Source organism: Phalaenopsis equestris, unplaced genomic scaffold, assembly GCF_001263595.1.
Source record: "Phalaenopsis equestris unplaced genomic scaffold, ASM126359v1 Scaffold000759, whole genome shotgun sequence".
Classification (NCBI taxonomy): domain Eukaryota; kingdom Viridiplantae; phylum Streptophyta; class Magnoliopsida; order Asparagales; family Orchidaceae; genus Phalaenopsis; species Phalaenopsis equestris.
In genome coordinates this window covers 291,638-306,595 of record NW_018165199.1, presented here as the reverse complement: position 1 = coordinate 306,595, position 14,958 = coordinate 291,638, and the positions used below count along the sequence as shown (strand labels likewise).

The 14,958-nt window shown below is 33.4% G+C and overlaps 1 protein-coding gene across 1 annotated transcript; it reads right to left on the bottom strand.

Annotated features, from left to right (window-relative positions):
- Positions 1-6,709: 6,709 nt before the first annotated feature.
- LOC110030749 (carotenoid cleavage dioxygenase 8 homolog B, chloroplastic) lies at positions 6,710-12,489 on the bottom strand. The gene is given in 7 exon segments (XM_020733640.1): positions 6,710-7,126; positions 7,287-7,389; positions 7,894-8,083; positions 8,425-8,618; positions 8,809-9,068; positions 9,071-9,545; positions 12,266-12,489. Coding segments are annotated over 7 exon segments (1,563 nt in total). The 5' UTR covers positions 12,458-12,489; the 3' UTR covers positions 6,710-6,977.
- Between the last annotated feature and the right edge of the window lie 2,469 nt (positions 12,490-14,958).

Here is a 14,958-nt window from a genome sequence, read left to right as displayed (position 1 = left end):
AGGCCTTTAGACTTCAATGTAGACCTTTATAATTCAGGTTTTTTACTAAACTCGTTATCTAGTCTTATCCACAGGAAGGATATCATGAGTGAAAGCATACATCAATGTACATTCTCCTATAAATGTCGAGTAAGAGCATCCATAACTAAAGCAAAACAATCTGGGTGTAAAGCTGATACCTATAATCCAAATGAAATAGGAAAAATACTTGGTCAATTCTCTTTCTATTTGAACACAAGTAACAACTCTAGTATACATATCCTTAATGATTTAAACATAAGTTATATCAACACTTTCTTTTCTCTAGAACCATCCAAAGGACTTCTCTTGGAACTTTATCGTAAGCTTTTCTAAAGCAATACAAATCATATGTAGATCCTCTTTACTCGCTCTGTTCTTCTCCATCAAACCTCTCAATAAATGTATAGCTTCCATTGTACACATTTACGACATAAATTCAAACTAATATGAGAAATATTTATATCACGTCTTAATATATATTCAATAACCCTCTCCATAATATTAAAGTATGACATAATAACTTAATTTCTCTATAATTTGTACACTCTTGTGCATACCCTTTATTCCTAAAAATGGAGTCTAAAATACTCTTCCTCATGAATCTTTTTATTTTTTAAAGTAATATTAAAGAGTTTAGTAAGCCAAGTAACTCCAAAATCTCATATATATTTTCATACTTCAATAGGGATATCATTAGGTTCTACTAATTTTCCACTATTGGTTTTCCTTAAAGCCTCCTCAACTTTCTTTTCAATAATTTAACGGTAAAAATAAAACATTTTATTCACTAAGGTTGATTGTAATTTTATAAATTTCATTGAAAAGTTTATCAAAAAAGCTCACCCACCTATGTTGACTATCTTCCTTTAAAAAAATACTTATTGATTTTTATCATTAATACACTTTACTTGAATTAAATCGTTACTTTTATTTTCTCTTTGTTTGGCTAGTTTATACATAAATTTTTTTATCTTTTTAGTATCTAATTTATTATAAAGATTACTAAAAATTGATTTTTTAGCATTATAAATTGATCTCTTAGACTCCCTACGGGCCACCTTATATTTTCTCAGTTCTCTAAGCTCTTACATTTAAATTAATTTTATAGCACAACTTTTTATATGTTATTTTTTCTTACACATTATTATTCAACCGCCAACTATTTTTATTTATTTTTTTCCCTTTTGATCTCTAAGTGCATCTTTTGTCATTTGTTTAATAGTGTTTGTTACTTTATTCCACATAGAATTAGTTTCTTCATAAACATCCCAAATTTTGAAGTTTACTCATAAAAATAATCTTATGTTTCTTTTAGGTTTCCCCATTTATGACTAGGATATTATTTTATTGTATTCTTTATCTTACAGCTCTTCATCATAAAATTCAAAACTACTAATCAAAGTTGGGTGCTTAAATTTTCACTTGGAATGACATTACAATCTTTACATTCTAGATGATTTCTTTTTCTCATAAGAAAATAATCAATTTGTGTTCTATTATATCTATTATAAGTAATAATATGCTTATCTATTTTCTTAATTAAAATAATAATTAAAAAAAAACATACACTAAAGCAAAATCTAATATGGTTCTATCTAAAACCAAAATCACGGTGATTATTTTAAAATCCTCTACCACTCTACTAAAATTTTCATTTAAATCTTCTCCAATAAAATATTTTTCTTTAAGATGTATCATTTGTTTTAATTATTATATATCATTTCAGATATTTTCTTTTGAACATATGATATGTCCTAAAGCATGTTTTATTTCCTTGGTTTTTTACACTTATTTTTATATGAAACTGCACTTTAAAGAAAGATATTTTAGTATTTTTTGTATAGGTACAACATGTACAACACTTGGAGCAAAGCAGAATTAAAAATGAGCAAAAAAGAGTTGAATGAAGAAAACTTGGATTTAACATAACAGGCGCCTAAGTGCCGGATTTTGGGGGCCAAGAAATTCCATTCAAGCACCTTAACGCCGGCTTTTGGGTGCCTAGGCGTTAGAATATTATGCATCCAACAAAGAAGGCGGCGCTTAGAAGCCAAGTTCTCGGTGCCAAGTTACAGTCATTTTCTATAGTTGTTGAACCGTGAATTTGGGAGTTATTTGATGATCTTAAGCATTTTGACATGGGATTTGGCAAGAAGTAAAGAGAGGAGGAATGAAGGGGAAGCATCAGAGAGAAGTAGGAACATCTGGGAAGCCAAGGAAAGTGTAGAGGAAGGCTACGAAATTCTAGCAAAACTTATGGTTTGTATGTTTACCACATGTTCTCGAGTGCATGGTGAGGTGAATATTGTAAGGGTATCAATTCATCAGTGCAAGAAAGACTTGGATCCAATGTTGGGAGGAACTTTTCATCTCTTATGAGAAGAAAAGCTAAGTATTGCATTTACATTTGTCTTGTAATTTTTGTAACACATACTTAGTGGATTTATTTTGTTGTTTAATGAAGGTTTCCATCATGTTCTTCATGCTTAATGAGTAGGTTTCATTTACCTCTCTCTTGTGATTCATATGTAGGAAATGTAGGATGTAAAGATACTTATAGAATTAAACTTTTAATCTTAATGTGATATTTTTTACTTCATGTTTAATTTACTAATTAATTTGGTCAATTTGTGTGTTAAAACTATTTCAAACCCATAAAGTTTGGAAAGACTAGACGTTATCAACTAGGAAAAATCACATTGAACTTATGGGAGAAGATAAAGTAGTTCATAGGACAATGCAATTAGATAGGAACATAAGTTTTGAGGGGATTTAACTTAGGAGTTTATAGGGTGACAGGAAGAAACATTTATTGAGTTAAACCAAACTTTGTTACACACTCTTAAGAGGGTAATTTAGATTCATGCTCCTATTGTCACTGTCCACATTAGATTCTTAGTATAATATCCTACATTTCCACTTATACACTCACAAGATATTGGTATCTTTCATATCTTGATATCACCAAAAATCAGCAAGAATAGTTAAAATTAGCCTTTAAATTTAGTGCAAAAATTTAGATGTAACTATTAGAAAGACTAATTTAAATTATATTCCAAGATAACACCATATCATAGTAAACTAGAACTTCTCTGATTAGAGTCATTACCACCTTTCATGTGGGATCGAAATCCAGACTCAATAAAAATATGTATTATTGAAATGATGTGTATACTTACATGGAAAACCCCGGTGCGTACAAATATTTAATTTTAAATTCTTAATCAATTTACTAAGTAGCAGATCAAGTTTCTGGTAAGTATACCAGAATTTATATCATTGTGACACACACACATAGGGCAGATCAAGTTTCTGTCATTATTATCAGGGAAGCGACGGTAAATTATCTTTTAAGAGGACTTTAGTTGATTTAATTACACTTAGATTTGAAAAATCGTATTGTAGTTTTTTTGTGTAAATGTTTCTTTATTTGATATATATATATATATATATATATATAAGAAAAATTAAATAAAAATATATTTTCATTTTCTTATTAATATTAAAGTCTTCTGTTATGTATGTATAGTATAGGACCTTCGGACTTGTACCGTATGATTCAGAATTAGATAGGACTTCAGAAAAAAATGAAAATAAAAAAGTCTTCATCAACTTGTAGAAGGAATGACAAACAATCAACAAAACAATTTAGATAGTAAAATACCAGATAATGAATATCTTAACGCGCATAGACCATTAAGGGATTACACTAATCCTACGACATATGAAATTCACTTAAGTATATAAATTCCTGTCATAGAAGCTAACACATTTGAATTGAAATATGTTATTATCCAAATGGTGCAAACTATTTGGGGGAACTCTATCTGAGGATCCAAATTAACACATAAAAAATTTTCTAAAACTTTGCGCTACATTTCCTTAAAACTACATGTCAAACAATGTTGTTAGACTTAGGATTTTTTCCTTTTCCTTAAGGAATAAGGCTAAAATGTGGCCGAATTCATTAGCATTTAGATCGATCAAGACTTGGGATGACTTAGCCCATAAATTTCTTGCTAAATACTTTCTACCTTCAAAAACTGCTAAACCTAAAAATGATATTACTTCATTTTGTTAGTATGAAGGTGAGTCAATATATGAAACTTAACAAAGATTCAAGGAACTTCTTAGTAAGTGTCCACAACATGTTTTCCCCAATAGGTTAATTATTCAAACTTTTTATAATGGTTTAGTAAGATCTCTTAGATCTATTATTGATGACAACGTTGGTGGTTCACTCATGTCGAAGCTATTTGATGAGGCTTGCTCTTTAATTGAGGAGATGACTATAAATAATTTGCAATGGTCTTTCTAAAAGTGTAAATCCTAGAATGGTAGCCAATGTGCATGATATTAAAATGCTTTCAATTCTTACTTCTCAAGTTGCAGCAAGCTAGATCAATTGAAATGAACCAACCTCAAATATCTCTTATAATTGAGGATTGGTCGAATCTAGCACTTCATCATTTAAGACCTTAAATATAATTAACAACAAACCAAACAACCCTTATTCCAAATTTCATAACCCAGGTTGGAATAACCATCCTAACTTCAACTTGAATAATAATTCTGGTGGTGGAAACCAACAATGAGGAAATAACCGAGTAAACCCTTTAGGAAATTGGAATAACCGGGGTAGTGCCAACTATAGACTATCTTATCCACCATGCTTTAACATTAATCCACAATTTAAGGAGAAGTTATCTTTGGAAGAAGTTGTGTCACAAATGGAGAATCAACTACGAAGTCAAGATGAAACAATATGGAATATAGAGAACCAACAGCAACAAATTTCTAACTCACTTAGTAATCGGGCCCAAGGTACTCTTCCTAGCAACACTAAGATAAAAGCTAAGGAGAAGAATAGTGAGCATCTTAAAGCTATTCAACTTAGAAGTGGAAAAGAGTTGGAGGATGTAGTTCAAAAAGTTACTGAGATTGAAAAAGAGACAGTGGAAACTGAAAAACCTAAAGAACATGTTTCTAAGGATTTATAAAAATAAGTTTCTCTAACTAAGATTAACTTAGAGAAACCTTCGCCTTATGAATATCTAAGAAGCTAGATTTTATTTGATGAGCCAGTGATTTATTTTCAGGTAATTTTTCTTCTTGCAGATAATCCGAGAATGGTTATCTCCAATCAATTGATTCTTCAATTGTGGCTACAACATTTGTTCCTTATGTCGATTAATTTATTTCATATCAACTGAAGAGAGGACCTGACAACCTTAAACTGCATAAATGCCCACAATATCATGTTCGCTCTGGTAAGCTGCAATAACATTCCCACTTCCTTGTTCAAAATATGCAAATCAAAGGAACTCCCATAGAGCCACTATCTCATCTTATTTTATTCATTTCACATGATAATTTTTTTTTCTTTTTGGACTGGGGGGTGGGGGTAGGGGGGAATCTACAACCTCCACTTCCCCTCTTCCCTGTGGCTCCCACTTCCTCTCTTATTCAGAAAACCCTTAAACTAGTCCACACAACAAATTAACAAAGCCCATCCTCCCAATTTGAAATTAAATTTATAACTATTCTCCTAGTCTACTCTTCTTCAACCGCCCATAATTATAACCTTCATATTATTCTTATTTTAAGCAAGAACTTGAAACTCACACAAGACCCACACGTTGTAGCTCTCTCCTGCTCTGGCTCCCTATTCGACATGAAGAATTGCATAGATGCCTATACTATCATGATTGCTTATGTAAGTCACAAGAATCACACACTTCTCTGTTCAAAACATGCAAATCAAGGGGGAGGACGAGGGGAGGGGGGAGGAGTGTTGGTGAGGAGGGGAGCACACAACCTCCACTTCCCCTCTTCTATGTTACTCTCCAATTCCTCTCATATTCAGAAAATGACTAAACAAGTACATACAACAAAGTAAAAAATGCCCCTTCCCCCTATTTGAAATAAAATTTATAGCAATGCGCCTCGTCTGTTTTCCTTCAATTGCTCGTAATTATACTCTTTACTGCTTTCATTTTTTAGCAGAAGCCCAAAACTCCTACCTGAACCATACATCGTAGCACTTTTTTTACTTTTGTCTCTCCGTTCAACAGCTAGATTACATAAATATCATACTGTCCTGCTTGCCCTTATATGTCCCAACAACACCTCCACTTCTCTATTCTAATCATGCAAATTGAAAGAAAATCTTGAAGGTACCGTCTCATCTTCTTTTATTCATTTAGCACGATAGAGACGGAATGCCTCTATGGCTGAAAATATTGTATGCATCCGACTTCTCTTTCACCTCTAGTGCAAAAACATTTTGTATATGTTGTATGAAAAACCTCTCTAAATCACTTATCAACCAAATAACTCAAGTGAAATAACAAACTTCCTCATTTTGTATTCTTCACTTCAAATATATAGCTAAATAATCTAATAGCGAAAATCAATTAATTGAATTAGGCATTGCTATATCTATGTTTTGGAAGATTTTCATACATACCACTCAATTCTTTTTTTTTTAAATATCTAACGTCTAAACTTTAAGATTTGGGTGGTAAAAATACAAAATGTGAAGCTTAATTGTTAAACATTAATATATGTAGAGTTTGGGCGGTATGTATATATAAATGCTCTTTTCTTTTGTTTTAAAATGGTTTGTTAGTGAACACTTGGGCTTTGAAGCCATATAATCTTCTCTTCTAACATATTTGGCCCTCCTTTCCCTCATTATTGGTTAGCATAAACATTCTAAAATACAAACAAAAATTAATACTATTAATTTATACAAGCTCATAGAAGCCCCTCTAATATGCAACATGCCAACATACATATAATCTTGACACAATATATAACAGAACCATATACAAACCATAGCAACACTGCCATTGCAAACATATGTACGTGCATATAAAATAAACATAACAAGCTGTTTATAGTCTATAAAATACACATTCGAGATGAAGCATTAATTAACCCATCGCTGCTAATTATTGCTTCTTTGGAATCCAGCATCCATGCAGACCATAAGGAAGTGCGTGAGGAAATTTTGCTCGTGCAATCTCCTCAAAGCTGGAGCCATCGAGTATGAGAGCATAACCTTCTCCATTTTGGCCGCTAATGATAGATATAACCACACCTAAAAGGCTTAATGAAATTAGATTAATTTTCTTGTTCTAGTTTAAGTAAAATTACTTCTGCATGTTGGCTATTTACTATTGGTATATAAATTAAAGTTTTTTTTTTTTGGGTAAAATTAATGGTTTTTTTTCTTTTTCTTTAAGATTATGGTGGCTTACCATCGTCTTCCTCAGACGCTCCTGGCCTTGCGACGAAGAAAGGTTCAGAAGGTATTGAACCTTTGTCGTGCCAATTTTTTGCTTTCTTTTCTAGTAAGTCTATCTGCATTAGCATAGAAAAGAAAAAAAAAAAAACTATAATTATTCATGCATGTAAGGTCATCTATGCTGCAATACAATTCTTCCTAACTTGATTAGCATAGGAATGTTTTTTTAGGTCGTCAAGGGTGCATTTGGGGCGACGGTGCTGCACCTAATTTTTTTTTTTTATTTAACAAAATCAAATAATTTTGTCAGCAGCTGACAGTTGCATTTTGCAACAAGATCTGGTTAGTGTGATGACGGCTAGAAAGCTATGGCCCGAATTTGAACAAAAAAAATTTAACTGCTACTTCAACTTTTTGAACAACAACTTTTTTAAGAGCAGTTTCGAAACTGGTTTTCCAAACAGCTGCAGCTAACCGAAACAACCTAATTTTTATTAATTATTTTTATGGATTCCTAGTTGGTTGCTTAAAACAAAAGTACTATTCTTAATGTTATTCCCAAAAATGATTTGAAAATGAACTTAATTTTAATTGACTTCTTTACTTTGTGGGGTAGTAACCTTGGTAAGAGCGTTTGGAAAGTTGCAAGGCCGTTGGGCTCCACATGCATAAGCATAGCGATACGGGCGGCTAAGATTAGCAGGATTAATACTGCACATATCAATTCCCCGCCCATGCTCTTCGGGATCCAGTGCCGATTCCAGTGATCCAGTGGTGCTCCCGTCCAAAGGTATACGAAATCTCCCAACCCTGATCATATTCATCATAATTAACAATTCATCAACAATCAATTCTTAATCCATTCCACTTAATCAAATTTTTAATTAAAGAAACTTAAAAATAATAATGATTTATGATAGGATATTAAAGATTGTATTTGATTAATAAGAATAGCTAATTAGTTAATTTGAATTAGTGAAAGTCTTATATTTCTATAAATAACTATTTATAGAAGTACAAGACTCTCACTAATATTAATTAAAAAATTAAATATCCTTATTAATCAAACATTAGAAATAATCATTTTTAATATCTTATCATATTGTGTGTAGTATTCTACATGTCTTTAGATATTTTAAAATATTTATTACCTCGCATTTGGTAGGACGTCTTGGCCGATGAATGATTGGAGGTTGTCGAGGCGTAGTTTATCGAGAATAGTCGTATCAGCATTGTGCTCGCAACAGTCGGCGATTATGGCGGTGACTCTACCCTCATCATCCTCCTCCTCGTATGCATTTATGAAGTGGAAGGTTACAAAAGGTGGAACCTCCACACTGGCCACCTGAATAAATAGACAAAATTGCATGTTTTAGAGAAATTTTGTGTGAAATGTAATTTCATTATGTAGAGATTTAAATTGTGGAGTTTTTAATTTTATTTCTTAAACAAAAGTTCACAAAAGCTATTTAATTTAAAATAATAATAATAATAATAATAATAATAATAAAAGCCAAAGAGATGGAAAAACTCACAACTGTACCAGTAGCCTTGCACATGACGTGCATGTAACTCCCTGAATTCGGCCTCCACTCAAACTTGTACAGCGGCGTTGGCTCCGCCCTCAGAATGTTCCCCACACTATACCGAAGCTGCATCTCCGGCACCACCACATAATTCTCCGTCACCGGAAACGAATGCACCCACCCCGGCCCCGGCCCTCCCCTGCACTCAACCCTCCCAATCACCCTCCTCTCATTCCCCCCCACCTCCATCCTCACCACCCCGCCCCCACCAAATCCGGCAGAATCGTCACCATCTCCCTGTCCGTCACCATCGGGTGCGCCGACTGAACCACCCCCCTCACCCCATCCCTATACTCAAACCTCCCAATTGTCCCCAAACTGTCTGGATCTATCTCTATCGATCCCTTCACCGTCTCCGTGAGACAGACCACGCGGCCGTCGCCCAGCCGCACGATGCCCGTGTTTGCGTTATCGGTCAGCGAAGCGCCGGTGAGGAGGTCAGCCAGACCGCCGAGATAGGAGAAGAAGTTGCTGGATTTGGGGACCTCGGAGAACTCGCGAAAGCAGAGCCGATTGCTCTGTTTGGCGGCTTTGTAGGCTTCCGATTGGATTTGGCGGTGGCTGGCGGTTAGGCGGCCGCGGCGGAAGTGGAGGCGGACGAGAGTGGCGTAGCCGTCGAATAGGTGGAGGAAGTTGTGGTCGGCGATGTGCCATACGCCGGGGCCGTTTCTTATGTATGTGCCGTTCTGTGCATGTGTTGTGTACATGTGTTGGTTAGTTTTGTTGAAAGATAAAACAGATGGAGGATTAGTTCATGTATAAATCCATCTAATATGGTCTAAGTTTTTATAATCTGTTTCCGGTCGATAAATTGAATTTGAATATTATTATAGATATTTAATTGTTGAATGAACAAGTTGGATAATTTGTTGGATGATTCATGTTTGATTGTGAAGAATTTCAATTAAAATATGGAACAAATTTGTTGAAAAGCTTGATCAAAGCTTGATCAAAGCATTGATGCAGCAGAAATCATCTGCCTTGGGCTGTAAATTAAATGAAGCAATGCACTCGATGAACAACTCAAACTCGGCTTAATTAAGACTCGATCATGTTTGTTCAAATTAGTAAATAAACAAGTTTGAACAATTTTTGAAAGCTAAAAAGTGTGAATGAACAACGCATGAACATAATTGAACTTATTCATTTATGTTGACGAATAAACTCGTTTGTTTTTCAACAAGAAACTTGTTAAATACTGGATGTTTTAAAATAAACAAGTTTTTCAACAAGAAACTTGTTAAATTTTTAATACATAACACAAAAATGACAACTTTAAACCATACATTATTAAATTTTAGGTGTTAGATGTGAAATTACATATGACTTATGTGTTATGTATTAATGCCCCTTAAAATTAACTTTAAACCCCCTCAACCTTCACTTTCCTTCTTACCACTCCCAATTTTGCCCGAAACATACGAAACTCTGAGTGCACGTATAAAAAAAGAGGAGATATAAGATTTAAGATCATGTATGGTTTAAAGTTGTCATTTTTGTTGTTTAGACAATATCCCGGATTTAATCCAAAATGAAGGAGAAAAGAAATTTAAGATCTTTTAGGGCTTTATTATGCCATTTTTGTTGATTGGTAGGATTTATGTTACATTGTTTATAAAACTTTTTATATGAAAGCCAAATAATCATTTGAATTTTTAGCTGATGTATTAACTCGTTTAAATACTCATTCAATTGTCACAAACAAATCAAGTACAAATCACGTTCAAACAATGAAAAATATAAATAACTCAAGATTGAACAATATATGAAAGCTTGACATAAGTTCAAGCCGAACATAAATAACTTATAATTATGTCAAGTTGAGTCCGAACAATAATACACTCGATTTGACTCAGCTCTAACCCTACTGATATACCAAAGAAGGAATGTATGAAAAGGGTCGGCTCAATAAGGACAAATACAACTAAGAAATTATATAAACTTATTTCAAACGGATCAATATGTATGTATTTACATATTTAATGCCTATATTTACATATATATCACTCAAATCATTATAATTAAATTAAAAATAGCACTATAATTATCTTTTTAAAAGTGAAATACATTTTGTCATTCAAAAATTTTTGATGCCAAAGTGTTAAAAATGTAAATATTATATATTTGGAGTTTAATGTGTGCCAACAAAAAAATTGTATCCTGTGGAAGTAAATTTTCTTATAAATTGACACAATTATTTAATTTAAATAGATAGATGTGATCGAAATATATTAGTGTGCATCTAATATATTTCGTCAACTCACAAATCGGCTCGACTACTAAGCTGATGTTCACATCAATGTCTTCTTCTTTGAGCTCTATGATAATTTGATTTTGGTCTTGAGCTCCTGAGCCAGCTCGCTTACCTGCTATTATCATTGTAAACTGAGCTCGAGCTTGCATTCTAGCGGGCAATCGGATCTTGAATTAGGGTTGACTCAAGCTCGGCCACTCTTTTACACCCCTACTAGCAGCACATGACCTTGCCATCTCCTTAGGGTTAATGAAGTTGCCTCACAAGGGTTTTATTGGAATTTGACCCAATCAAATCTATATGGTCCGAGCCTAACTTGTTTATTAAGTGTTGTCAGAAAGTTTTATCCGAAATTGATTGACTTTAAATTTGATTAAATTAAATCAATCCCGATTAATATATTTAAAATAAGTGAACAATCATTCGAGTAAAATTTGAATCAAATTCGAGTTGGCAGATAAGTAATTTTTGGTCCAATTTATATCAATTTTGGGCAGATCAGCTCGAATCAAGTTCTAAAATTAAGCACAAGTTAACCTATCAACCCAAACACATCATTATTATTTTTTTTAACTTCTTTTTTTTTTTTTAAAAGAAATTAATATTTGGCAGATGCCCAAATATCAATTTTCCATGTACATCAAGACCCCATGATGAGAGCCGCGCCAAGTGCCTAACTATTCAAGAACCCCGCGTCACAGGGGATCGAACCCGTGACCTAAGAAGACTTACAGTGAACCCCCGCCAACCAACAGGTCACGGCTTGCGGCACGTGTGTGTGTGTGTGTGTGTGTGTGTGTGTGTGTGTTGGTGATAGGGATCGATGTATTCAAAGTCTATTAATTAGAATTTCGTCATCTACAAATTAATATTTTTCAAAAACCATCTTAAAATAATTAAGGGTGATAGAGATTATGAGATTATTGATAAAATTTCATTTTCATGTGCTTAAATGGACTTGATGACTGCGATTATAAACCTTATACTTTGTTAAAAAATTTAATTTTGCACGATTTATATTTTGTTTTTGTTTTTTTTTTTTTCTCTCTACTAGATTGGTACCCATATTGGTACCCATAATTCCATTATTGATTTAGGGTATTATGAACGAAATTAAAAAAAGTATAGAAATAAAAGGAAATGACAAATTACGAGCCAAAGAGGAATCTCTCCCTGCAGTTGGAGCTCTCCCGCCCATTTATCATGGGGTATGCTCGTCCAAGCAGCCAGCTTCCCTGCTTTGCTCGGCTGATCCATGGCTGCATGAAGCTCGCCGGATGCTTTCATGGGTTTGGTTCTGAGAGCCGTTGGAGAAGTATTGCTGGTGATAGCTAGGGAGATCATGGCTGCAGAGGCTAAGTTTATTAATTTCTTCTAGCTAGAATTGGCGAGTGGGGAGTGAGGGGGGGCATATTTATAGAGGTTTGTAGGCTTAAAAAAAAAAGAAAAGAAGACAAGTTTAATTTTATATTGCTCTTAATAAAAAAAATTGGGTATTTACTTTTTTTGAAATGCTAGAAAGTTAGTATGAATTCAATATCTATATATATATATATATATATATATATTCCTAAGGGCTAATATATTAAAATAAAAAAGATACAGATAGATTGTATGAGTGGGCCCAAAAAGGCAACCCTACCTACACAGTATAACACACAAAAAAATAAAGATACATGTAAGACCAAAAACCAAAATCACCAAAACGTGCAAAAGTTAGGGACTATATATATATATATCTCGCACCGCGTACTCAGATCAGTTGGTCGGGCATCTGCTAGTCAGTTGTAAGCCTCCTTTGTCTGGGGTTTAAATCCCCCTAGTGTTGGGTGTAGTACTCGAATTATTAGGCGTATTAGTGATGGCAAGGCTCATTCGACCAACTATATTAACTTGTGGGCTACACATCGGTTTCCGTTGATCTGCAGTCTTCCGGGCGGCTTGGTTGGCTTGAGTCAACCGATCAACTGCATTGGTCTGACCGCCAACTATCAACCCCTTGATGAGGAGCTCCTATAGCCATGTGAGAGTAGGTTGTTGGATAGGGTTAATCATCGTAATCCGACGTGTAGCTTACTCCTCACAAAAGGTCCTTTAAGATGTTCATGAAATGTATTATTCTAAAAATTTTGGTCCCTGATACGTCTAAAATATATAGTGTTTTTAGACACATTTTTATACCTATTTTTGAGGTATTGCGCTTTAATGAAAGATATTTTTGTGTTTTTGATATTTTTGTGTTTTTTTGTGTTTTTCTTTCAGGTACAGGTAAAAAGGTGAAAAATGCTTAAAGTAGTGAAAAATGATCAAATTTAAAGAAAATAGGTGAAAAATGTGCAAAAGTGTTTTGGCGTCTAAGCGTCAGATCCGACGCTTAAGCGTCGGTTAAACAGAGAAGGCAGCGCCTAAGCGCTAGAGGCTCCTCGCTTAAGCGTTAGTGGCAGTTATTTGACGAGTAAATTCAATTTTTGCGAGTTTTGAAAAGGTTTTTGAGACACCTATTGGCTTAATATGTGGTTACAACCACTATGGACAAAAATTATTGCGAAAGGATGCATCTCTTGGAGAAATACATCTAATCAAGACACATTTTGAAGAGATACCAAGCCACATTTTGGAGAATTATAAAAGAAAGAAGATTAGGACTTTGAAAGAGGTCCTGAAAGTACTGAGAAAGTTTTAAAAGTTCAAAAATTGGGGAGTTAGTTGGAGAGATTTTCAGGCACCACATATTTATCCTTTTTTATTTTAGTTTTATATTGAGAGTTGTAAAAGAAAAAAGATTCAAATGAACTTCAAGAGTTTGGTGAAGGACTTGAGATATGTTTTTATCTTTTGTTTTAGACTGCTTTTGGTTTTAATTGAGACTTGTTGTTGAATTAACAATAATTTCTACTTTTAAACTAAAGTGCGATTTTGTTTTCTCTATGGATTTTGAGTAGTTTTCTTTATTTTTCTTCTTAAAATAATAAGTAATTAAGTATTGGATGGAAGTTGTGGAGAGTATTGATCTTTAATGTTGGGAGAAATTGTGATGATTTAAATCCATGTAATTCATTTACTTCTTGATTTGGCCAATCTAGATGTTAAAATTTATTTTGAGAACATGTAAGAATCGGGCTGGTATTATCTCAGTCCACAATTGAAAAAAAACACATGAGGTTGTATGAATAAGAATGTAGTTCATATGATTTAGTGCAAATAAATAGGGAAATATTCATTGAGGGTGTAGAGTTAGAGGACTTTGTTAGAGGACTTTAAAGTGTCAGGTTAAAACCCAAACTTAATTTATTATTTTAGGTTCTGATACGAGATGTTAGCCCCCAAATGGAGGGAATCGAGGGAACTCTAGAGTGAGAGCTAGTATCTTCTCTGCATAGCCGATCTTCAGAACTATTCAAACTTTAAATTAGTCAATGTTCTTTATAGCATCTCTAGTAAGGGTAAAGAATATTATTGTTCCTATTTAGCACAACACAATATGCATACATCCACAACAGAATTCTTATACTTATTACTGATTCATGATTAAGAGAAAGATATTTTCATATTTAGTATTTTTCTTCTACAAAAACTAAAGTTATCTTTTTAAGTTTGTACTGTTTTTGTCAAAATATTAAAATTACCCAAAATATTTAAATTTTCTTTACTGCGAAAATGTCTTTAGTTTAAATAATTATCTTTTTAAAATATAAAGTTTTCCAAAAAAGTGCATATTGCATATCTTTCTTGTGGATTTGATATTCAGGTTTTAATCAAAAAACCCTATATTACTTGATAACGATACGTATACTTGTGTATTATCTCAATATGTATTTCTGGAGTGGCAACTTTCACAACAACAA